This window comes from Protopterus annectens, chromosome 7.part0, assembly GCF_019279795.1.
Source record: "Protopterus annectens isolate FY-2018-M chromosome 7.part0, PAN1.0, whole genome shotgun sequence".
NCBI classification, from domain to species: Eukaryota; Metazoa; Chordata; order Ceratodontiformes; family Protopteridae; genus Protopterus; species Protopterus annectens.
In genome coordinates, this window is record NC_056739.1 from 1,949,569,291 (window position 1) to 1,949,596,417 (window position 27,127).

At 40.0% G+C, this 27,127-nt stretch overlaps 1 protein-coding gene across 1 annotated transcript in view; it reads left to right on the forward strand.

Moving 5' to 3' along the window:
* Positions 1–27,127, forward strand: part of AKAP13 (A-kinase anchoring protein 13) — a 2,349,678-nt gene that overhangs the window by 2,268,260 nt on the left and 54,291 nt on the right. The window contains exons 28-29 of the mRNA XM_044078370.1: positions 2,817–2,887; positions 22,452–22,493. Of these exons, the coding sequence (XP_043934305.1) occupies positions 2,817–2,887; positions 22,452–22,493 (113 nt within the window). The remainder of the gene's footprint in view (positions 1–2,816; positions 2,888–22,451; positions 22,494–27,127) is intronic.

Genomic DNA, 27,127 nt, shown 5'->3' on the forward strand with positions numbered 1-27,127 from the left:
ATTATCCATCTCCCTGTTTTCTTTCCTGTACTGAAACCCAAAAATGAAGGAGAAAGAATATTCCATACCTTGAATGTCCACAGATAACTCAGGTACTATCTTGACAGAACAGAATCTTTAACATCTTTGGACCAGTCTTTCATTTCTTATGAAGGTAAGGGACAGACAACCTGTGCCTAAACAGACTTATTTCCAAATGGTTGTCTCAAGCCATTATCTTTTGTTATTCTTACCGCAACAAAACTATTCCATGCAGGGTCAAAGCTCACTCTTCTTGGGCCTTGGCTTCATCTGTGGCTTTTTGTAAAGGGAATGGATACTAGAAGTATTCTAAAAGCCATAACATGGTCCTTTCTATATACTTTTACAAAGCACTACAAATTTGATTCCTTCTGTGGGTCTAGATCAGGCTTTGCTAGGACCATTCTCCAGGAGCTCCCGGCCCCTTCCCCCTCCCAGTTGTTGTAAGATGGTTAATCTACTCCTATAGCTAAGGCTGTTGCAATACTGACCAAAATGATAAACATAGCACAGTTGTATATGTAGGTGTACTGTTACAGTAGATATTTGAATGATCATTGCTGCAGTAGTACAGGTTTACCTGAAGAAGTCTCACCACCAGGTGGGACAAAAAGCGCTTTGTGTTCACAGTTGTTTTATCATCTACTTCAGTATGTATTCTGTATTTTTTATTATTTTTGCTTGTGCTATATTAAAGAAAAGGAACTACAGTACTTGGAGTGGACTTACCTTCTTCCACAAGTGTCTTGGATAGTTGTTGTCTCACTTGTGGTTTATTAGTTTTTACCTCCCATTTGGAGTGCAATACTCACTAGTGGGAGCGGAGAACTACCCTGCTGCTTTCTGTTGATGCTTCCTCTCACTTTCTTTCTTTTGCCTTTTCTAGTGTCTTTCTTTCACAACCATTCACATTTTAACATCTTTTATTACTTTTTCTGCAGTAACCTGAGCCGTAGTGAAACTTTTACCTCACTGTGAATCTTTAAAACAATTCATTTTCACCGCTTTTTAAATTAACATTATGTTGGCTTAAAGCAGAATTGGTCAATGCACAGATGGTGAATATCAGTGAGACACTCACTTACATGTTTTGACTTCTTGGAGATTGTGTCTTAGGATGGGGAATTTGCAGGAGCAAAGGCAAGCTACAAAAGAAAGACATGATTTGGACATTTGCATACAGCTTTGTCATGAGTGTCATTTTAATCTGTTGTAGTGAGCTATAAGCAAACATGCTTTAAATTTATTAGTTCTCTCATACTGAGACAATGCAGCCATTCTTTGTGGTATATGACATGTATGCATGTGTAAGGTTTTCTGTGGGAGATGGTCCTACATAATGAACCAAATGTGTAACTTGAACATACATGATTGTTAATTGCATTTAGTAGAAATATGCTGTAATTGTAGTAACTTCAGAGGGATAAAATTGATCAGCCACAGCATGAAGTTATGGGAAAGAGTAGTGGAAGCTAGGTTAAGAAGGGAGGTGATGATTAGTGAGCCGCAGTAAGGTTTCATGCCAGGAAAGAGCACTCCAGATACAATGTTTGCTCGGAGGATGTTGATGAAAAAGTATAGAGAAGGTCAGAAGGAGCTGCATTGTGTTTGTGGACTTAGAGAAAGCATATGACAGGTTGCCTGGAGAGGAGTTGTGGTATTGTTTGAGGAAGTTGGGAGTGGTATACAGGATATGCACAAGGGCAGTGTGACAGTGGTGAGGTCTGTGGTAGGAGTGTTGGATGCATTCAAGGTGGAGATGGGATTATATCAAGTATCGTCAGCTCTGAGACCTTTCTTATTTGCAGTGGTGATGGACAGGTTGACAGACGAGATCAGCCAGGAGTCCCCGTGGGCTATTATGTTTGCGGATGACATTGTGATTTGCACAGAGAGTAGGAAACAGGTTGAGAAGACCATGGAGAGGTGGAGATGTGCTCTAGAGAGGAGAGGAATGAAGGTTAGTGGGACTAAGACAAAATGTATGTGTGTGAATGAGAGGGTGGATAGAGGAATGGTGAGGATGTAGGGAGTAGACTTGGTGAAGGTGGTTGAGTTTAAATACTTGGGATCAGCAGTGCAGAGTAATTGTGAGTGCAGAAGAGAGGTGAAGAAGAGAGTGCAGGCAGGGTGAAGTGAGTGGAGAAGAGTGTCAGGAGTGATTTGTGACAGACAGGTACCAGTAAGAGTGAAAAGGAAGGTTTACAAGATGGTAGTGAGACCAGCTATGTTATATGGGTTGGAGACGGTGGCACTGACGAAAAGACAGGAGTCAGAGCTGGAGGTGACAGAACTAAAGATGTTAAGATTTGCTTTGGGTCTGACAAGGATGGTCAGGATTAGAAATTAGTATATTAGAGGGTCATCTCAGGTTGGACAGTTTGGAGACCAAGCCAGGGAGGCGCGATTGCATTGGTTTGGACAAGTGCTGAGGAGGGATGCTGGGTATATTGGCAGAAAGATGCTAAGGATGGAGCTGCCAGGTAAGAGGAAAAGAGGAAGGCCTCAGATAAGGCTTATGGATGTGGTGAGAGAGGACATGCAGGTGGTTGTGACAGCAAGATGCAGAGGAAAGGAAGAAATGAAAACAGATAATCTGCTGTGGCGACCCCTAAAGGGAGCAGCCAAAAGAAAAAGAAGAAATATAATGCAATTCCTTAGATGTTTCCAGCCTTGAGTAAGTTGTAATATGTTTGCAGGAGACTGATTTTGGTTACAGAATTGGTTTGATTATAGTGAAGATCACCATGCATGTATTGTTTTCTGTAACCATATCCTGCATATCTTTTTTTCAGATGATGATAAAGATGGTATGGAAGAGGTTCAGGATCTTCGAAGAACAGAATCTGATGGAGTCTTAAAGAAGGCAAGTATTAGTTTTAAAAATGTGTGTGTGTTCATCTGTAATTGTATGCAGGTAACATAGGTGTGTTTTGATAACCTGCTTCTAGGAGCAGACACTTTCTTTGTGGAAAATGAAAGAAGTTCAGTCAGTCAGTAGCCCCCCCCCATTCAGAATTTTGCATTTTTATGCCTACTACGAGTTGCTATCTTTTCATCTTTGTTTCTTCATCACTGTGTTGTTTAATATTTGTTGTACTGCTGAAGGAACAGTGATTGCAAATAGAATTGTGCATGGGACAAATTGTACTGTGACATTTGAATTGACTTCTATGAGACTGATGTTAGATGGTCCCTGAAAACAAAACTAAAGGAGATTATTTAGACATCTCACTCCATATAATTTCTTTATAACTGCAATAAAGTTTTTTAGAATTTTTTTAAAATTATTATTATAATTATTATTATTGCACTTTTAGAGTTTGTAAATTGTTTTGTTCATTTGATTCTTGTCAGTGTAGTTTTGCCTGAAAGATTGAATTGTGGTATTGCTTCTTAAACTGATACGTTATTTTTTCCTCCAGTGATACTAGAGGACACAAGAATGGATGTGGCTGAAATTGTAATAATTTACTCTCCATTGTTGAGAATTCAGATTTATAAATGATAAATGCTTTCATTCTTTAATCAGAACTTCATCACATCTTAGCAATAATGTGCTTTAATCACTTTTGGTATTCCACATACATTTAAACAACTAAAATTTTGCAGGAATGTTGAACTAGGGATGACCTTAACTTGATTAACTTCAGCATATTTTGCCTTTTTCTCCTTTCCTTCATATCATTGTTACTGATCCAGCCCTTATGCCCCATCTGCACTGGGTCTTCCAACTACTTCATGCCCCCTTAGAGTTACTCCTTTAATTGCTGGGACTGATCACAGACTGAAAGTATCAGGGCTCAGGACGTCTGAGCTTCCGTCTGGGGGGAGGTCTTAATTTGGGCTACCCTGTTTCTCCCCACTTCCCTTTTGTGGTTTGTGGTATGGTCAAAGATCGATGTGCAGTGTGGGCATGAACCATATTGCCCCACCTCCGCAGCAGCTCTGCCTGGCCCACCATTACCCATTTGACCAAGTCTTCTCTGGTGACATCCCAAGCCTGCACTAGAGATTGCCATGTACCACCCACCCCCAGGATGGGCATGACCATCCCTCCTTGCCGCTCCAGCAGTCGCCCACAATGCTAATTGAACCCAGGTTCACCTGGGTCATAGTTAGGGCATTATCCCTCTATGCCACCTGTGTGGCTTATTTCAGTATTCTGCCGGTTAATGAGCTTCTCAAAAACTTTGAAGTAAAGCGGTGATTTCCATTTTACCGAAACATTCATTTTTGATCCTTTACTTAAAAAAAAAAAAAAAAAAAAAATGCTCATATACGCACACAAACACACACACAAAAACAGCTTTTACTTGCTATGAGATTGCCATTCAGTCATAAGGTATTTTGGTATGGGGGTGAATGTATCAGAGGAAGTCACAGTGCATGTTTATTGAGCTTGTCCAGGGGTGTGGGGAATATCTTAAAGTGCATTTTGATCGCATGGAATGAAGTGAGAATATGATTGTTTGGGAATTAGAGCTGGGCTGCAAATCAGAAGGCAGAAGGACGACTACTGGAATCATACTGGAACGAGAAAAAGGGTCTGTTACCTAGTCAGAAGGGAGCTGGCCTGTCTTCTATGTGGAAATATCTAAACTCATTGAGGAAGGAAAATAAACAGATGAATTAATACCCTTTCATGCCTCAGTACTACAAACACTTCAGGTCATAAATACCTGGAGTGATTTGTTTGCCAGTCCATGTTAAAATCTATCTATCTATCTATCTATCTATCTATCTATCTATCTATCTATCTATCTGTCTATCTATCACTCTATCTATCAATCTATCTATCGATCAATCTACTTACGTGTGTGTGTGTGTGTGTGTGTGTGTGTGTGTGTGTGTGTGTGTGTGTGTGTGTGTGTGTGTGTGTGTATATATGTATATATATATATATATATATATATATATATATATATATATATATATATATATATATAAAACACACACACACATATTACTGGTTCATGTGTAGCAGTAATTAGTGCCCCATAGGGGAGCAAAACATGAACAGGAAAAGTAAACCCTGCCGGAAAGTGCTGCAGTGGCTGCTGGTGAGCACATCCACCCTGAGTGGGAAAGAGGGATGGAGCTGTTCTGGCTGGTAGCAATGTGTTCAGGCTCATGGGTCCACTGAGCCATGGAGACCTTTGTTTTGGTCCATGCTGGTTGCAATGTGTTCAGGCAAATGGGTCCACTGAGCCATGGAGACCTTTGTTTTGGTCCATGAAAAAAAAAAACAGAGTTTCTGCAAGCTACCATTCAAAAAGGATAGGCAGTAGAAACAAGAAGACTCCAGCATTAACAGGGTTTAGAGTTCCATGGCTGATTGACATAGGTTTGATGAAGTTAGTATTCTGTCCATTGCTAATTACTGGTCACTGTCCAGATGGAGAGAAGGAACAGGCCTATTGTAAATTTTACTGTACCATATGTGACTAAACAGGGCATAGGGCTAGTATTCCTAAGAGTTTTATGTGTATCTACTTAGAACAAGATTGATATAACTTTTGGGAACAGTTTTGAGTTTAAATATATTTGAGAACATTGTTAGCCAAGTAGAACACCACCTGTGCATTCACTAAGCCTTGGTTGCCTGTAGGATGCATACTTGCAGTTGATGGTTTGGTTCTAGGTTGGGGGAACCAAGGAGATTGCTGGTTGCTTTGGGGATAGGTTTGAAGCTAATGGGTCTAGCCGGTAAGTATTCCTCCCTTAAGGGCCACAGCATGGGAACAGAGAGGTGACAGGAAGTCATGTACGAGGCTTTGGTGGGCAGTAATGCTTCAGGTTCCCTTAGTCTTCTGATCAGTTTAATCTCTGGGATGTGATACTCTGTGGATGTAGGGGAATTCAAAACATATAGATTGAGTTGGCTAAGCAGTAGCTGGCATGCTGCCAGAGAGGCACCTAGGATTGCAAAGACAACCATTTGTGTGAGGGAAGAATAGGACATTTGGGTGTTTCCATAGAGGTAGGTAGATAGGGTTAGATCAAACCAATCAAATGCCAACCTTTAGGGCCAGTGGTATGCACTTCAAAGAGGCTTGGGGCCAGTGATGTACAAGGAAAGGGTAATCAATAGGGTATAACTGCATTAAAGACGTCAGACAAATCTTTTTGTGTGGAGGCAGTTCTCAGAGAGTACATGTTGGCAGTTGTGATAATGGTAAGATGGCCACCAGAGAGCTACCTTGAGTGTGGCAGCTTAGCATCTTAAGTTTCAGAAATGTCATCAGCTTGATAATGGGCATGGGTCCCTCTACGAATCCATGGTCCAACAGTTACATGCCTGCATCATGTCTTGGGGATATCAGAAAGGGCTGCCCCCCCCCCCCCCCCCCCCGTGGTGCATTAAATACTCTTACATGCATGGATTATGGATGGTTATTTGGGATGGATTCAAACTAAAAATATGGGTTGAAAAACAAATGGTAAAGAAAAAACACCCCCTTAAAAATACAGATGATTTAAGGCTGATGCATCTATGACCCCAAAGCTGTATCTAACTACAGTCAAATCCCATTTCCCAGACTTAAAAATGAAGTGCAAATGTTTCTTATTAAACTCAGTTTTAGCAAAAGAATGTTTGCATGCACTTTTCATGTGAGCGTGTTTTTTTTTTTTAAAGAAAGCTTTTTGCTTACTAATGGTATTTCTGAAAGGTAGCTGTGAAACTCAGACTAAACACAGAAGTCTGTATGAGTTTCTTCCAGTGTCCTATAGTAATTATAACATGTAGACAAGACATAGTTACACCATTACAAGAGTAGGCACTGATTAGGTTTAAATGTAATCTGTAAAGAATTGTAAAGTAATTAGAACATTACCAAAATGCCTGCCATTTAGGCTTAGTTTTAACCTATAAAGAATTGTAAATATGTAGTTGACAAACTGTTAATTAATTTAACACATTAGCAATTACCTTATTATTTCAAAATTCCTTGCAGATTATTTCTTCTTATTTATTTGACATTTGTTGACCAGGTTAGTCCAACTGGGACAGAGCCCTTTTTCAGTGGAGACCCAGGGAGAAAAGTTTCACAGTAAATACTTACAATGTAAATTGGCTTAAAATAATATAAAAATACATCCCTTAGACACAAAGAATAACAAGTAAACGTAGATTGCAAAATGCAGTCAGCAATTCAGCATGATAAAGTAAAGAGGAGAGTACAAGGAATAATACAGAATAGTCTGTTAACAATTTCAAGTTGTATAACACAAATAAAGTAGGCTGGCTGTGAAAAGAGGAAGGTATGGTCAAATATGGAAAGAAAAGAAGTTTAAATGTGTAGATTAGAAGCAGAGTGATTAAAAAAGGTGGATAGAACGGTTTCAGTAAAAAGGTAGAGTTACACAAGTAGTAGCAAGAAAGAGAATAGGATACATCTGAGAGATGGATCAGTCAGGACGGAGATAGCACAGACATAGTTTATTTTTCTTTAAGTATGTTTTTACTGCCTTACAGAATTTAGATTTGGGTCTAATGAGTCGTATGTCAAGTGGTAGTTTATTTCAGTTCTCAGCAGTGTAACAAGAATAAGTTCTCAGCATTGTAACAAGAATAAAGGTTTTTACCTATGTTGATCTTGAGTTTATAAATAGTGAGGAGATGTTGTTCAGAGCTCTGGAGTGATCTAGCAGGGGTGTATGGGGAAATGGTAGATGTGATGCTGGGGCAGAAAGAATGCTGGTTTAGTATAGAGTGAATAATTAGAAGCTGAGAGAGTAGAAGGTTATGGTGGAATTCAGGCCATTTCAGTTTTCTCAGTGCTAAGCAGTGATGAGTAGAGTATGGTAGTTCAGGTGATTTAGCTACCTTGTTTTAAGTGGGCTCAGGTTTAGAAATAAGTGTAGCCTGTAAGTTGGTGAGAATTTGAGAGCCATAGAGAAGGGTTGGTAATAGGTAGGCATGTGATAGAGCTGTTTTAGCTGAACTAGAGAAAAAGGTTTTATTTCTATAAATGATTTCTATAAATAAATTATTGATGTTTTTTTTAATATTACTTAGAACATGCAGGTCAAATTTTAGTTGGTCATCAATGATCACTCCCTTTAGTTTGGTGTGACTTTCTACTAAAATGTGTGTTATTGTGGGAAGAGATGGTGAAAGATGATTTCAGGTGGGACATAGTTTTTGGCATGAAGAGTAAGAGTTCGGTTTTCTTTGGATTTAAGATTAGAAGGTTTAGGTTAAGTCAGTTTTCAATAGACAAAAAGGCATCTTGTGTTTTAATATGGAGTTCAGGGAGGGTATCAGCAATGGTTATAACTGTGGAGCCATCTGCATACTGGACTAGTGAAGAAAATGGGTTAGATGAAAGTAACTGATTGGTAAAAAATATTAAATAGTAGACGTCCAAGAACTGACCCTTGGGAATCTCTCATCTGTATAGGGAGTTCAGGGGAGATAGCAGAGCACCATTTGACAGATTGGAAATGATTACTGAGATAACTGGAGAACCAGGAGACAGTGGAGGTAGACAAGTTTAATAGAGAGAGTTTGTCTAGCATTATAGTTATGTCTATTTAATGTTCTCTTCTACAGTGATGCAGCAGTACTTTACTTGCACTTTACATTTTACACAGAATTCTGAGGTGCTTGGAAAGACTTGTGTGCTTAGTGGGAATTTTAAAGCTACAGTTTAATAGTACAACTAGTTAAAAAATGTGATTTCATAACAAAAGAATGTTCAACATTCACATGCTTACATGTATGTTGTCTGTTCTTGGCCTTAGATAGTGGCTTGAAGACTTGTTCTTGGCGGATTTGAGGGGGATGTACATTTGGGTATCTGATCTGAGAATATCGGTGGTATAATGTTTTTTGTTTTTTAAACAAGAAACATCTTTATTAAATTATCATGTATGACATAGGCCATGTTACATTTATATAAATGAAAATAAACCATAACAACATAATCTCAGTTGCAAATGTTATACATTCCAAACAGCAGTAGCTGCAAACAATATGCATCACTTTTAACATATCCAGTCATTGTTAATCAACCATTACATATCTCATTCAAATTCTGCCTTCTTTTAAACCTGGTTCTTCCTCTGCATGTATTGATCCCACATTTCCCATTTTTCCTATATAATTTGCTTCTACACCTTTCTAAAGATCCCAGTTCCAGTTGTTTTATCTGTTACTATCTTCGTTACTTCTAGGGAAGTTGGTTTAGACTTTTATTTCTATTTTCTAGTAATTGCTTTTTGGCAGCTATCATAATTAGGCTCAGCAAGGCCTTACTATGTCTAAGCAATTCCGATTCTGTATCATAGCTCAAAAATAATAATTTCCCTTAGTTACTCCAATTTGCTCACCCAGCATCTCTGATAGAGCAGTCTGCAGGGAATCTTTAAAGTCTGCCAACTCATTGCATTCCCAGAAAATATGTTCTCAGTTACCTTTTTCTTCCCCATCACACTGCCAACATTTGTTATCTACCTGAGGAAAAATTCTTTGAGGTCTGCTTGGGGTATAAAAATACCTATGTAAACACTTCCAGACAAAGATCATATATCTTCTAGATTTTATTGCATATTTGGGAGACATACATATATCCCCCATTGTTTCTTTGTGAATTGCTTATTTAATTTCTCTTTCCAATCCTTCCTAACCTTCTCTGATTGATTCTCATAGTTATCATGCAATATTTTATATGCTCTACTAATTATTTCTTTCTTAACAGCAACTTCTGTTCTAGATTCTACTAAAAACTCTGCCAGTGCTGGTGTTTCATTTAGAACCCCCGTATTTCTTTCTGTTTGCCTATACTCTGATATCAGTCCTTGATACGGAAGGCAGCCTCTAGCCTGCAGTCTAAATAAGTTTTTGGCGTCTTTCAGTTCTGCTACCTTTCCCTCTCTAGTTATTTACTCCTAATACCTTGGTTCCTTTGCCAGTTTCCTCCAATATATTCCTGCTTCCTGTCCCTATTGTCTGTATCCCTGATGACAGTCATCCCTATTGGCAGAGTCTTCTTTCTCCATTCACACGTTGGCTTAGTTCTTAGAAGACCTTTTGCTACTTTATGAATATAATATTCTTTATAATTATTGTTCACTAGGTCTGCATATAAAATTCCAGTCTCTCCCTGTTAATTGAGCTTTTCTTTCCACTTTGAATTAGTTTACTGCTTGTGCTATGTATAGGAGTCTTAACTGTGTTTCTCTGAAATACCCCTTCAAATCGGGCAGTCCCAATCCGCCTTGTTCTTTTGGAAGAATCAGCTTATCCCACTTGACTCTTGCCATCCTCTCATCCTAGATAAAATCCATCAGCTCTTTATTAATTGCTAATTACAGTCAAATCCCATTTCCCAGACTTAAAGATGAAATAACTACTCTGCATGACAAAAACATGCCTGATCTGTTATAAGACTAAAGGTACTAAAACATTTTAACTGCTTGTATCTTACTTTCAGTATCCATATAACAGAGTTTCTATTTTCTCAGTTTTTATATTATCTTTTTAGTCTCTTCCCAGAAATCCGTAGCTGCCACACCAGTATCATTTTAATCCATACTCCTAAATACTTCATTTTATCATGTCCCCATAGATATGGATATTGCAGAACTAATTTGTATGCTGGTACATGATTTACCACTATTGCTTTTGTTTTAGCTTCATTAATTTTGTGTCCTGAAAAGGTTTGAAACTATCTCAGTATGTTCCACAGCACTGTAATGTCCCTTTCTGTTTTTGTCAGGTATAAAATCATGTCATCTGCAAATAGAGCCAGCTTTTTTTTTTTTAACTACCATACCAATTTTATCCTTGAATTTCTGAGTCCTTTATTTTCTTTGCCAATGGTTCTGAATATAATGCAAATAACAAAGAGGAGAGAGGACACCCCTGCCTGGTGCCTCTGTACAAGCAGAGATTATCAGAGAGGACCCCACCGACTTTAATTTTCACCTCCAATCCTTCATCTATCCTCCTAATCAGCCTCATAATTTATCAGGGAATGCAAATGCTTCCATTGCTCTGCTCATAAAATCCCGCCTTTCTGTGTCAAGTTCTTTCTTTGCATCAAGACCCACCAACAACAGTGGTATTTTCTTACATTCTGCTTCCCTCTGGATCATTAGTGTTCTGTTAATGTTGTCAAATGTTTGCCTCCCCTCCACAAAACCACATTGATCCATATCTATCAATTTTAGCATCACTTTTGCCATTATTTTAGCCATTATAGACATAAACACTTTATAGTCATGATTATATTGAAACAGGCCTGTATGAATTTGGGTCTGACAGATATTTACCCTCTTTAGGTATTACAGCTACTACCACTTTCTTACAGGATGTTGGTACTTCTCCTCCTCTTAAAATACTGTTAAACAATACCTTCCGGATCTTTATCAGTGTTTTCCCTCCTAGCTTCCAAACGTCCATGGGAATACTATCTATTTCTGAGGACTTTCTTGAAGATTGGTTATACATCACCATTTTATCTCATCTTCTCCTATCCTGTTAGTAACTGAGCCTCCTCTCCCTAGCCTTCACATATTTAATTCTGCCATTAACATTTCCATTTGTACCTTTTCTTGTTTTCCATATTTCTCTGCTTTATACAGATTTACGTAGAATTTCCAAAATATTTCTAATACTTCTACAAGATCCCTCGTTATTTTCCTAGTTATAGGCCCCATTAGCTTGGCGACAGCCCTTTTTACTTTCTGTTGCCTGAGTCGTTGTGCTAAAAGATTTTGTGCTCTAGACTTATCGAAAAACAGTTGCTTAACAGCAATCTTTCTAAACTACTTCTTCTTTCGGCTGCTCCCGTCAGGGGTCGCCACAGCAGATCAACTGTTTCCATTTCTTCATGTCCTCTGCATCTTGCTCTGTCACACCAACCACCTACATGTCCTCTCTCACCACATCCATAAACCTTATCTTAGGCCTTCCTCTTTTCCTGTTACCTGGCAGCTTCATCCTTAGCATCTTTTTCCCAATATACTCTGCATCCCTCCTCAACACATGTCCAAACCAATGTAATCTTGCCTCTCTGGTTTCGTCTCCAAACCTTCCAACCTGGGCTGACCCTCTAATATACTTATTCCTAATCCTGTCCATCCTTGTCACACCCAGTGCAAATCTTAACATCTTCAACTCTGCCACGTCAAACTCTGACTCCTGCCTTTTTGTCAATGCCACTGTCTCCAACCCATATAACATAGCTAGTCTCACTACCCTCTTGTAGACCTTCCCTTTCACTCTTACTGGTACTCGTCTGTCACAAATCACTCCTGACACTCTTCTCCACCCACTCCGTCTTGCTTGTACTCTCTTCTTCACGTCTATTCCACACTCACCATTACTTTGAACTGTTGATCCCAAGTATTTAAACTCATCCACCTTTGCCACCTCTACTCCCTGCATCCTCACCATTCCTCTATCCTCCCTCTCATTCACACATATATATTCTGTCTTAGTCCTGCTGACCTTCATTCCTCTTCTCTCTAGAGAATATCTCCACCTGTTCAGGCTCTCCTCCACCTGTTCCCTACTCTCACTACAGATCACAATGTCATCTGCAAACATCATAGTCCACAGGGACTCCTGTCTGATCTCATCTGTCAACCTGTCCATCACCATTACAAATAAGAAAGGGCTCAGAGCTGAACCTTGATGTAATCCCACCTCCACCTTAAATGCATCCATCACTCCCACCGCAGACCTCACCGCTGTCACACTACTCTTGTACATATCCTGTACCACTCTTACATACTTCTCTGACACTCCCGACTTCCTCATACAATACCACAACTCCTCTCTTGGCACCCTGTCATATGCTTTCTCTAAATCCACAAAGACACAATGCAACTCCTTCTGACCTTCTCTGTACTTCTCCATCAACACTCTCAAAGCAAACATCACATCTGTAGTGCTCTTTCCTGGCATTAAACCATGCTGCTGATCACTAATCATCACCTCCCTTCTTAACCTAGCTTCCACTACTCTTTCCCATAACTTCATGCTGTGACTGATCAATTTAATCCCTCTATAGTTACTACAGCTCTGCAGATCACCCTTATTCTTAAAAATCAGTACAAAAACACTTTTTCCTCCATTCCTCAGGCATCCTCTCACTTTCCAAGATTTCATTAAACAATCTAATTAAAAACTCCACTGCCATTTCACCTAAACACCTCCATGCTTCCACAGGTATGTCATCTGGACCAACAGCCTTTCCGTTCTTCATCCTCTATATAGCTATCCTTACTTCCTCTTTGCTAATCCACTGCACTTCATGATTCACTATCCGCACATCATCCATCCTTCTCTCCCTCTCATTCTCTTCATTCATCAGCCCCTCAAAGTACTCTTTCCATCTGCTCAACACACTCTCCTCACTTGTGAGTATGTTTCCCTCATTATCCTTTATCACCCTTACCTGCTGCACATCTTTACTAGCTCAGTCCCTCTGTCTAACCAACTTGTGAGTATGTTTCCCTCATTATCCTTTATCACCCTTACCTGCTGCACATCTTTACTAGCTCAGTCCCTCTGTCTAACCAATCAGTACAAGTCCTTTTCTCCCTCCTTAGTGTCCAACCTTTTAAACTAGTTGTCATACGCCTTATACTTAGCCTTTGCCACCTCTCTCTTTGCCATGCACCTCATCTCCTTATACTCTTGTCTACTTTCTTCATCTCTCTGACAATCCCACTTCTTCTTCACCAACCTCTTTCTCTGTATACTCCTTCATTCCACCACCAGATCTCCTTGTCCTCCTTCCTCTTTCCAGATATCACACCAAGCACCTTTCTAGCCATCTCTCTTACTAGCTCTGCTGTAGTTACCCAGCTATTCGGTAACTCTTCAGTGCCACCCAGTGCCTGTCTTAACTCTTCCCTGAACATCACCTCCCAATTACCATTTTCAGTTTCCACCATTTGATCCTTGGTGCTGCCCTCACACTCATCCTCCTCTTCTTGGTCACTAGTGTCATCCTACAAACCACCATCCTATGCTGCCTAACTACACTTTCCCCTGCCACCACTTTACAGTCTCCAATCTCCTTCAGACTCGCACTTCTACATAAGATATAATCCACCTGTGTGCATCTTCCTCCACTCTTGTATGTCACCCTATGCTCCTCCCTCTTGTTAAAATACGTATTCAACACAGCCATGTCCATCCTTTTCACAAAATCCACTACCATCTGACCTTTTGCATTCCTTTGCTTAACACCATACCTACCCATCACTTCCTCATCCCCTCTGTTCCCTTCACCAACATGCCCATTTAAGTCTGCTCCAATCACCAGTCTCTCACCCTTGGGTACAGTCATCACCACTTCATCCAACTCACGCCAAATTTTTTCTTTCTCATCCATCGCACACTCAACTTGTGGAGCATATGCACTAACAACATTCATCATTACACCATCGGTTTCCAGCTTCATAAACATCACTCTATCCGACACTCTTTTCACCTCCAAAACACTCTTAGCATACTGTTCCTTCAGGATAATGCCTACGCCATTTCTCCTCCCAGCCACACCATGATAAAACAATTTGAAGCCACCTCCGATACACCTAGCCTTGCTCCCCATCCATCTGGTCTCTTGCACACACAATATACCAACCTTCCTTCGGTCCATCATATCAGCTAGCTCTCTCCCTATACCAGTCATACTGCCAACATTCAAAGATCCGACCCTCATTATCGCAGTCCTAGCCTTTACCTGCCTTCGGCCATGCCTTCCGCCTCTTCTCCTCATTTGGCCAACAGTAGCCCAATTTCCACCAGCACCCTGTTGGCCAACAGTACTGATGGTGGTCGTTGTTAACCTGGGCCTCGACCGATCCGGTATGTATATGTGTACCTTTGTCTGTATGTATGATTTGGCAAAATTTTATGCCGGATGCCCTTCCTGACGCAACCCTCCCCATTTATCCGGGCTTGGGACCGGCACAAAGAAATGCACTGGCTTGTGCATCCCCAGTGGCGATCTTTCTAAACTCATGGATATTATATCGAGGTAATCCCTTATTTTCTGTTTAGCATTCTCTAGTAGCTCCTTTTCTTGTTCTGTGAGATTCCCCCTATTTTGCAATACTTTAATATTTGTAAGTCCCTCAAAATAATCCTAGCTACTTCTTAAACATACCTCCCTTTCTTTTATTTCACCCTATTTTTAAATTCCACTTTAATTTTATTCCCCCTCCTGCCTGTATTTTCAGAAGTTTCTATCTTCTGTAATAGGTCCTGAATAATATCCACTACCCATTCCTTAAATTCCTGTCTTTTCAACAGATAGATGGGAAAGTGCCAGTGTCTCATTTTTATTTCATCACCCTGTGTTTTTATTTTAGGTATTACTTGCACATAATCTGAAATAGTTATTGGGTGTGTATCAAGACCCAATGCACATGTTCCTGTGAAATGTAAATTCTATCTTGCCTATCCCAGTTTTTGTATCTTGGGGAATAATATGTAAATTCACTCCAAATTCCTAGTACTGAATTCACATCTTCCATGCCAAATGTTTTCATAAATTTCTTTAAAAATGTACCCTCCTTTATTATAGTTCCCTTTCTGCCCTCCTCCAGACATATCTTCATTGTTGCAAATCAAATTTAGTTCCCACCAATAAGTAATATTCCTTCCTGAAAGCTGATTAATTCTCCCAGAATTTTCTTTAGCTCCATTCTAGCAGTTTTTGGTGGAACATAAATACGTGCAAGTGTAATCCTTTTCCCTGACTGTAGCCCCTTAGTACTACAAATCTACCACTATTGTCTTTTCTTTTTCTTCTATTACTATTGGGGTTCCTCTTGCAATTAATATAAGTATTCCTGGCTTCCTTTGCCCCAGATGTTCCACTGAATAACCATACAGAAAACTTTTCTTTTCTGAGAGATGAAGTTTTAGATAAATTTGTTTGGGAGTAGATTGACAGTGTCTTCTGGTTCTGAGTTTGTGATGCCATTTACTATTAGCTCTCCACAGTAATAGACATTGTTTCTAAGGTTTCTAACATAGTTAAAGAAGACTTTGTGGTTATCCTTCACCTTGTTGTTTATTTTTACTTCATATTTGGTTTTGGCTGATTTGACCAAGGTCCAGAATTCCTTGTTTAGTTTAGTAAGACCATTTTTGGCATCTTGAGAGTTAAATATATTTTGGTTGCAATATTTTTTTTTTCTTTTATTATAAAGCGTATTTATATCAGGATTTCACCTTATAGTTTAGTTTGATGAGAGTGCTTTTTTCCTGCTGGTTGCTGCACCGCCCAATTTTTGCCATGATTTTCTTTCTTCTGTTATACAGCCTGTTGATTTTGTGATTCCACTAGGGTGGCTTTTTTGGGGGGGGGGGGTAGTTCTGTACTTCTTCCTGGTGGGTACAGCTGCCTCTGTGCAGCTATTAACATGCTTGTATAGGGTTTCTTTGAATAGTTCCATGTAGGCAGCAGTGTTTCGGGGTTTATGGGGCTTGAAATTTTGCCAGGTTATCACATTAATAGCAGGAAGTTAGCCTCAGTTCCTAAATATTCCAAGGTTAGCTGGGGGTCCAAGTTTTATTTTTACTTCAAAAGAGACCATTTTGTGGTCTGACCTTACCAGGGAAGACATTACAGTAGGTGGTATGCAGCACTCCCCCCATATTAGTGAGGGCCTGATCCAGTATGGTTGCAGTTCTGGCTGATGTACTGACAATCTGGTCTAGGGAGTTTGTGTTTACAAAATCCAGGAATCTCTGTGCCTGAACATTTGGTGTCATATAGGATTCCCAGCTAATAGTGGGGTAATTAAAGTTGCCCATGAGTATGGTATTGGGTTGGATGGTGAGAGTTTCAGTAAGTTTAAGTACATGCTATGCATTTCCTGGGTCATAGAGGGGGACCTATAGCGTGGATGGAAGTGGTATTGGATGTTGCCTATGGTGATTTGAACATGTAGCAGCTCAAGTGCATTGCCCTGTTTGACCAGCCTTAAAGTACATTTATTTATGTAAATTGAGACACCCTCACCTTTAATCCCTGTCTATATAGCAGCTGTTCGAATTGTGTGGAATGCATTATAACCTTGAACTGTCCGTGTGTTCTCCATGGCTTTAAACCATGTGTTATTGACTGCACAAATGTCAGTGTTCTCTAGGGTGAAGAGAGCTTCTAGGGAGTGGTGTTTTTTGTTTAGACTTCTATCATTGAGCAGTAATACCGTTAGATTTTCTTGGTTTTGATTTGCTATGTTGGATGTGCTTTCAGTTTAGCATTGCCTAAAAAAGGCAGTATGGGGGAAGGCAGTGTTTTAACTAATATTTGAAAGCCTAGAGGGGAGAGGTGTAGACCATCCTTGGAAAAGCAACGTGGTTTTCCATGCTGACAGATATTGCACCCCTTTAAAATGACACCAGAAACTAAGCCAGTTATTAAAGTCTGTCATCTTTTGTTTGCAATGTGTCATCTTCCTTGGAGAAGGTAAAATGCTGTTCAAATCTAGGCTCATACCAGCCTGGAACACATATTCCGAGAGCTCCATGATGTCTCTCTTCATATAGTGTAGGGAGGTACATCTCAGGTCATTTGCACCCACATAAACTATGACTGAGTCATACTGGTACTTGTGGTCCAGTGACCTGGGTGCATGTGTAATGTGGTGGATCCTAACCCCTGATAAGCTGACCATGACTTTCTCTTTACTCAGCCTGGTGAGAGGGACATCAGTGTATCTCATGATGGAGTCTCCAGTGACCAGAATGTTGGATTGTGTGGTGGCTTGCCTTAAGGACTTAGAAGTAGAGGCTTCATGATATGTGGCTGTATGTGTTGATGTGTGTGTTGTTCTGAAAGAGTGCATTTGGGCCTGCTGAAGTTAATTGTTATGTGTACTTTGTCCAGGAGGTCTTTGGGGTTTAGGAAGGTTGCATTTCAGTACCTCAGTGTATGTGGGTCTATATGTCTGCTTTGAATTCTGTGTAATGGGTGCGGTGTGTACTACTGATACCTTACTGACATTAGGAATAATTTTCATGTGCGAGCTTTGCTCCCGTGACATTGTGTAAATGCATCTCTCATATACCATATCAGTTAGTTTGAGAATTAACTGGTTGTCAATTTCTGCATTGCTACAGGATGCCCATATCCACCAAGCCAGTAATGGAGATAGTGGGAAAGTTCATATCTATTGCAACAGATCCTTTTTTATTGATTAGACAGTTGGAGTGGGAATATAAAGCAATGTCAGGAATATCCAGTTTGCAACTCTGGGGACAGTGCTTGTCACTGCAAACTAATTGTCTTTTGCACAACTAGGTATTGATGAAATATGAATCATGCTTTTACAGTAGAAGTGTCACTTAAGGTAACTGTGTCTACACAGGGCACTGCCAAACACTTTAGGGGAAACTAATAAGTAGATCCTTAAAATTTAAGGATGAAGTATTTAGGCAGATATTCTGAAATTAAAACAAATCAAGCATTACTTACTGAAAACAAAAAAAATTAGCTTGTCAAGAATGATGAAAAGAGGGGAGTCGCATGAATGACTACTACTGTGCTCGTCTCAACACAGCTTCACTCTGCTAGGATACAATGCTCCTTTGCTTCTTGTCTCACCAGAAGCAAAACAATAGCACCAATCCCAAGATGAGAAGCAGGCCACAGCCTGTTTGGTGATTCACAGTCTTGTCCCAGATGATGCAAGGGTCTGTAGGCTTGTTATAGCCTTTTCCTGTTAGATGCCTTGAATAGCAACCAGACCAATCGGGAACATCAAGGACAGACTCTCTCTGCCCATCCGGAACCAGTCTGGAATCAGTGAACTCTGCTTCTGCTCTCACCAGGAGCAGAATATATAAGGAGAAATTCCAAGCTGTCACATATGAGGCAGTTATTAGGCTTCCTGGTGATCAGAGGTCTCCAGGAAATAATGTCCCTATATTCCTTTAATTACTAGGAGCAAAACAGAAGCACTAATCCCAAGATGACTACTGAGAGGCAGAATGTTGGCTTTCCATTAACTGGTGGTCTTCCAATAGATGTTGCGGAAAATTTTAAAGGTAAGATGGGAAAATGGGTTAATATCCTAAGCACTGCAGTGTGTACTAGGCAGTTAGATATGAAAGACAGGTAATGTAAGTTTTAGCTGTCTAAGTGGAGAGCCACTAAATTTAAAAGAGCAAGATAGATTGAAAGGGGTGGGCACTTTGTATTCTTGTTCTATGGAATACAGTGGGATGGCCAATAAATTTAAATAGTTGAAGGGGAGTGATTTCACAAAATGATAATTATATGCTTACTTACAACAGCCAATGAAAGGGGAGAGGGAATGAGCTGTGTGGTCAGTTTAAGAGCAGTTAACTAAAAGACAGTTGAGTTTAAAAGCACAACAGCAGCAGCAGCAGGGCAGGAAGGTGGGGGACAACTTAATTTCTGTGTGACTCACTAGAGACACAGCTGTTAAAAGCAGAATGCAAGTAAATCACAGTGAAAAGAAAACAAATCACAGTATACAAAATAGAAGAAGGTAATACAAACTGCAAGAAACCAAAAACAAACTAACCTTTCCCTCATGACAAGTTGTGGCACAGTTTGGGTGAACTTTTCCAGTAAAGCTTTGAAAAAAAATAGTTTTGCCTGGTTTAAATGCATATGGAGTAAGTGAAAGCTCTTAAAGCACATTCTTTTAAGGTTTTGATACACTCTTGATTAAAGGATACATTTTTTGTTACTTTAGATGCTCTAGAATGGCAAAAAAAAAGGTTCTAATTTTTGACTACACTGCTTTTGCTCGTCTTTTACTAGTGTGTTTCCTAATTGACTTTTGGACCAGTCATCAGTGGCCCTGTATTTCTGTACTCTCTGTAGAGGCTGTGATATTCTCCTTCTATTTTTTAATTTGATCTAAGTTTGTATGTACATGTTTGCTGACATTAAATTTACTTGATTACGACAAATATGCTAACCGTTTGTGAGAGAGAGAGGCAGTCAAGTCAGTGGTGATTATGACGGTTATAAGCATTTCTTTTAATTTTCACAGTTGTTTATATATGCTTTGCTTAAGCACCATAACAGTGAAATGAATATTTTCTTGTCCTCACTTTGGATCAAGGAAAGTTATGCATATAATTGTTTAATGGTACATGAATTAGTGATTACATTTCAGAACATGATTCAGTTAGAGATGGCATCCTTCCGCAGATGCTTTTGTGACCAAAAGTTATTCCTATGGCAATTCCCTATCCAGTGTATGATCCACAAAACCAGATACACATTTATTTTTGTAGTTAGGCCTAAAGCTTAATGAATGAAAACTTTTTTAATACTAGAAATACATATATAGTCACTCAGGACAGGTACAAATTTTGCAGAGTCATTGAAACTCATCCTAAGCTTGTTTTGGTTTACTGTTGAAGAGTTGTGAATAGATTATCATGATGTTCTCAAACATCTAACTTCCGTTCTTGTCAATTTTTAAAGTAAATGTGAGATCCATTGTACAGGGTCTCATAGTCTCATACCGATGGGTTGTGGTCAGTACCCTGCAAAAAAATAAAATAAAAATGGGCAGTAACTCAATGAGGGAAGGACTAATACATTTTAATTTAACTTGTGTTTGCTGATATCTTCTAGTTTATTCAGCTTTCTTTGCCAAGTCATTTGTGTATGTTTTAAGACACATTACTTCAGAGTGCATGGATTCATTGCCCTCTCCTTGTATGTGGAGCGGGTCTGTATCAAAACTTCAAAATAGCGAATGCTCTTGCACCGACACCAAATAACCGAAACCACACAATGTTAAACATACAGAACAGTGATTTTTTTCCCAAGGAGAAAAAAATCGCTGGCCCAAAAAATAAAAAACAAACAAAAAATAAAACAAATCCACAGACAAAATAAAGTGGGGGGCTTCGCCCCCACCCCCCTACTTAAATATACCAGCTCCGAGATTCCATCACAGTGGAGGAAACGCCAAAGTCCCGACAATGGCCCAGCAATTTTTTTCCCCTGGGAAAAAAAATCGCTGTTCTGGCCGTTCGACAATCTGTGGCCTTGCTTATTTGCAGTCGATGTAAGAGCGTTCGCTCTTTTGAACTTTCAACTTCCTAATATAGACCCTGTGGAGCTGTTTGCCCAAACTGTTTTACATATGTTATGGTTTACTGTTCTGAATTGAAAAAGACAGCTTAGTTAATTTGTTATTTGGACAGTATCTTTCAAGTTTTAAATTATTTTTTTAAACTAAAGTGAAGGATTTTAATCTCATTATCTTGAATGTTTTGCTAGTGTTGTTTTTTTCTCTCAACTGCTGAGCAGCAGTCTAAGCCATTGCTGTGGTTAGGCTGTTATCAAGACAGGCATTACATTTTTTTTTTTTTCCATAATCTACTATTTCTCTTCCTCCCACATCCCAAAGACATGCAGTAGGTGGATTGGACACTCTAAATTGGCCCTAGGTGTGAATGTGTGCCTTCTGTGGAAGGTTGGATGCCGGGCTGGCAACTCGACACCGTAAAACTCCACTGCCAATCATGAGTGGACAGTTGATCCCATGTGGCGACCCCTAACCGGGAAAAAGCCGAAAGAAGAAGAAGAAGAGTCTACTATTTCTCTTGTGCTGGGTGTACAGGGCAATTATAGTACGTTGTATGGGTGATGTAACACACAAGAAGCTGTGTCCCTTTTCTGTCTATATGCATCTGCTGCTTTGAAGTCTTCATCGGGGATTGTGATAGAATACATGTCCTCAAAACATACTTTCCTTCCCTTCTCAAGAGAGAATCTTAACAATCAGAGCCTCATCGTTTCTGCCCCTGTATAGTCAGCCTTTGCAGTACCTACACTACGAATTAAACTCCGGTTATCTGGGTCATAATTAGAGTGCATTTGTCTGCTCCTCAGAACAAGCTTATCATTGTCTTGAAATGTGGCACATATCTTTGCTTTGCCCAGTAGTAACGCATTATGAATTGATCGAATGTGTGGACAGAGAATGTGATCTAAGAATCTGTAATAGGTGACCATTTAATGGTTTGTTTGCTTTGTGGTTGCCCAGTTGGTGCCAGTGTCTGTTTCCAGGTAAAACTCAAGAACAGTGTCTAGTTAACATTCCTTCCCAATTCCAGTTCCTGCATTGCCTTGTTTCTTTCATTTTTTTCAGTGATGTTATTGCCAACACCTTAAAATGAACTTTGGAAGCTTGAAATGCTGTAACTGTAGCCTGCATAGTTACTTCAGCCAATAGTCAAACAACACCACCAAGTATTTTAGGCTGTTTTTTTTTCATATAGGATTTTGCAAAAAAAACCAACACACACACACATTTTCTGTAAATGACTGCAAAGGTTCAGTGACCCTTCTTTGTATTCTACCATAAAGGAGTAAGTCAGCATGTTAGTACAGCGAATTGTTATACCTGTATGTAAAAAATTAACATTTCTGCTTTTCTACTTGCAGGGTGGAGCCAGTCATGCAGTACATCTTAAAAGGACTAATGAGGTACATGGAACTAAGCCAGCATGCAGTGCCTTTTCATTTATAACTCAAAAGCTTTTTCATTTTTCATTACTTTCCTTCATTCAAGCACAGTTAGTGAGAAGGCTAAAATGTACTGGGATTTGGTTTTAATAATTGTGTCTTGTACTTAAGCTTGGAGGTTTTTTTTTTTCATTGTCAAGTGGTAGTTGCGATTAGAGAAGGTAAAAGTGGCAGCTGAATTATTAGAATATAAAGGAAATCAGGGCAAATCTATTAGAAGGGAAAATGATGGAAGGCTTATAAAATTTTGCAGAATATGGGACTATAGAAAAAGTAAGCCTTGCAGATATGCAGGGTGATACGAAGCAAATGAAAAACTGTAGTGATGTACAATGGAGTCGTGATTGGTAGACCCTGTTATTTAAGGGGGCATTTGAGTATTTCTAGTATCCATTTATATTCATCCAAATCCTCCCAGGGTCCTTTGAAACTTTATGTTTGCAAATTCAAAAAGCAATGTTGCTCATCCTTGGTACATATAAACAGTCAATCTTTAGTGTGGTGTGGAGAGTTATATCTAGTTACTCTTTTTTAAGAGTAACTTTATTACATTCATTTTCATAGATCATGATTATAGCAATATACATTTCATTCTCACTGTGGTTACTTCCGTGGTGGTGCAACGGTAGCATCGTTGCCTCACAGCAAGAGGTTCTCCCGTTCGATTCCCAGCTGGAGTGAGGGGAGTGCTTTCTGTGTGGAGTCTGCATGTCCTCCCCGCGGTTGGGTGGGCGTTTGAAAGACATGCTTTAATGGGCATGCCTTCGTTGAAGGTTGAAAGTCGAGCTGGCACCTCAGCGTTTGTGAAAATCAACTGGCAGTCATTAACGGACCGGAGTTCCGCTGTGGCGACCCCTAACCAGGAAAAGCCGAAAGACAACAACAACATTTCATTCTCACTGTAAGAACATATTTCTGTCATTTCAGGACTTGCTTCTTAACCATTTTGCTTATATGTACTATGTTCATAGGTTCATAGGTGTGTACTAGACTAATGGTCCTGGGGCCTTTACAAGCCTAGTCATAAGATTACCCTGGCATCGTGCCACCCGACCTTAGTTCCCACTGCCTCTGTCGAGTAGAGCCACTGTTGTTATCCCCAGGGTGAATGTTCTATTTCCCATCCACTCATCAAGATTTCTCTTGAAGAGGGTCAGCGAAGTGCTCTGCTTGACATGTATGGGGAAGTCTATTCCATAGCATGGGCAGTCTCTGGGTTATGAACCTGTCCCTCCAGTATGTTCTGTTGATTGTGGTAATGAGGTTGAAGTCTCTTGAGTGTGTGGTGTGGAGGGATTGTGATTTCATTAGATGTAGCATTTCTAGCAGAACTGGGTCAGACATGGCTTTGTAAGTCAAGCAGAGATTGCCTCTAAGTAGGCGATACGAGACAGAGAATGTAAGAGGGTGGAAGCTTCAAACCCTGCAACTCTGGCATAGGAATAAACAACATTAACCCACTATACTAGCTGAACATCTTACAGTCACCCTATTCTTGTTCATTCTGGTGAGTGTGGGGTCTCTGTGTTTAACTATACAGTCATCCATGCCTAAAACACTTCGCCAGAAACAGATGTAATGGACCTTATTGGCTTAGGTCTGCTTTCGTGGTCACTCCTGCTGTGTGTGTGTGTGTGTGTGTGTGTGTGTGTGTGTGTGTGTATGGAGAAGGAGTACACACTGCCTTGTGTGCTGGACACTGGAATCTACAGTGGGTTCTATGAAGGTTTGACAAATTTTGCTTTACAGCTTCAGGACAAGTTATGGGCCTAGTGGTGCATTGTGACTGATGTTGTACTGTGAAGGTATGACACTTACAGACAGTTGATGCAAGAGGTTTACAACTCTCTCTTTCTTAATTAGTTACATCTCTCACAGGTTGTACTATAAACTGGCAGAAGCAGTGAACAGTTGTTAAGCATAAGGAACTTGGTTACACTGCCTCAGAACATCTAATGCGATCAGATTTGCCGCAGATGTGTAGGAAGCAGACTGCTGAACCATGCTGTCAGAAGGTGGATGACTATACCTTGTGACAGTCTCCCTCCAATCCTTGAGTACTATTATAGTAGTCCTCGAAGATTTAAGAATGAAGTGTTTAGAGTGGCCAATATCTAACTTAACTTTTACCAATCTAGTAGTCCTAAATGAAAAGAGAATGACTGTAGGTCTGCCAAGAATGACAGGCAACAGTGATTCACCTAGTGGCTACCACTTGGCTACTAGTATTGGTCTCACCACAGCTAGGAATCAATGACCTTTTGCTCTCTCACCAGGAGGCAAAACAGCTGCACGAATCCCAAACTAGTTCCTGAGTAGTAGTATAGCCCCAGATATTGCTGGGGTCAGTAATCTTGTTATAGTCTTCTTGTGACACACATACAGCAGCTGGGCACAACAAAATGCCAAACTCCATAGGTTCTTAGACACGACTACCAGGAGACCCTTAAAGAGAATAGCCAAATTACACAAGTAAAATCAAACAAAAATCCAGCAAAGGTACAAAATACAACTGTAAACACAAAACTAGTACTCTTGACATGAAAACACAGCAGCAAATTGTTCGTTGATGCAAAAATCCAAGTTTAATCCACACAAGCAGCTTCCAATATTAAAATCAAAGCACAAATTACTTGCTCAAGATCATACAGATAGCAAATTAAGGCTGAGGAAACAGCTGATTAACAGGTCATAGCCATAATATTCTGAGCTGCGAGAGTGCAGAAGATTGAAGGAGACTCAAAATTAAAATTGAAGGGATCCCAACCAAAACAGCAAGCAGATCAATCTTCTCAGCACAAACTTCACTCTCATTATCATCATCATCATCTTGGATTTCACTTCTTAGCCCCTGCTCCATTTTTAAACTTGTTCTAACAAAAAAAATGCACATAATGCTCCAATTGTGAACCACCAAAGCTTTACACAAATGGGTCATTATTTTTTACTCACTATAGTCTAGTTCCTTCACAGCACAACCATCAGTTTACTGGCTTTCAGATTTTCCACATGACAACTTATCTCCATTATATAACAAATTTCCACTGGTATATCCCACATACCTTTCTGAAGGGCATAATTCACATTACGGTCTTGAGTCCTACCAGTTATGCTATGGGGGTGATGAACATCTGGTGTTCATTGATACTTGGGAGTGGACGATGTTGGGATAATGACATTCTTTTTCCCTTGAAATACCAACTGTACAAGGGAGAAGACAATAGATGGAACACTGCCACAGAATTTGACAGACTTCTAAGACTGAAGCGAGAGGGCTGATTGCTCAGTCCTTCGGTTTTGTAACTCATCACCCTCTACCAGCACTTTGCTGAAAGGTTGTCTTTGGCTTTCAAGTCCAACTCACCTCACCCAGCCAATTTTCCTACAAATTCTTGCTGATCATCTGTAAAAGATAAACCGAGAAGCTTTTCATTGATACCTCTTGAAATCTTTATAAAACCTACCCAGTTTTCATGTTGCCAGTGTATAATCAGTACAGTTGTGTACACTTACCATAAATGTAGATGTTAGAGTGTATTCACTGTTGCAGTCCCAACAAATGGGCCATCTGGCCCCTGGCAGCCCCCGACTGGCCAGAACACCAAAGGCAAGCAAAAACGACATTGGCTGCCGCTGGCCGCAAAGGACGGCAGGGCACCCGACACAAAAGGAGGAGCCGACACCACCCCCCTAGTCCCCCTTTCCATAACAGTCATAAACCCCCAGAAATAAGGCTAAACCAAATGCAGTTTTGGCAAATAATATCCAATTCAGCCTGTACCTCAGGAAAAAAGAATAGGAGAGGACCAAAAAAGGGAGAAGGAGTGAGGGAAACCAGGACTGCAACAGTGAATACACTTGAACATCTACATTTATGGTAAGTGTACACAACTGTACTATGTTCATGTTTCACTGTTGCAGTCCTAACAAATGGATTGATTACCAAAGCCCGGAGAAAAGGGAGGAGGAACCAACAGAATTAAGGGTTGGAGATAATGCCTTGCAAAACAGCAGTGGCAAACCCTGCCCTGGCTCTGGAAAACAGAAGCAAATTATAATGTTTTGTGAAAGTATGAACAGAAGACCAAGTGGCAGCTTCCAAAATATCTTTAGTAGGGACACCCCTTAAAAAAGCTGCAGAAGTGGAAGCTGTTCTAGTTGAGTGGGTCCTAACTCCTTGAGCAGGAACCTTGCCATGAAAGGAATAACAAAAGGTGATACAATATGCAATCCACTTGGAAATGGTTTGCTTAGAAATAGCCTTGCCCTGAGCTCCAGGGGCAAAACTGACCAATAACTGAGCTGATTTCCGAATATCTTTAGGCCTGTCCAGGTAAAACCTGAGCTGTCTGTGCACATCAAGAGAATGTAGGATCTTTTCACCGCTATTTTGAGAAGTAGGAAAGAAGGTAGGAAGGTGTATGGCCTGATTAAGAGTCAAACTAGAAACCACCTTAGGCATAAAGGAGGGATTGGTTCTCAAAGAAACCCTGTCTGTATGGAAAATAATAAAAGGCTCCACAGCCATCAAAAGCTCCAAAACTCTCCTTGCTGAAGTTATAGCCAAGAAGAAGCCAGCCTTCCAAGAGAGAAAC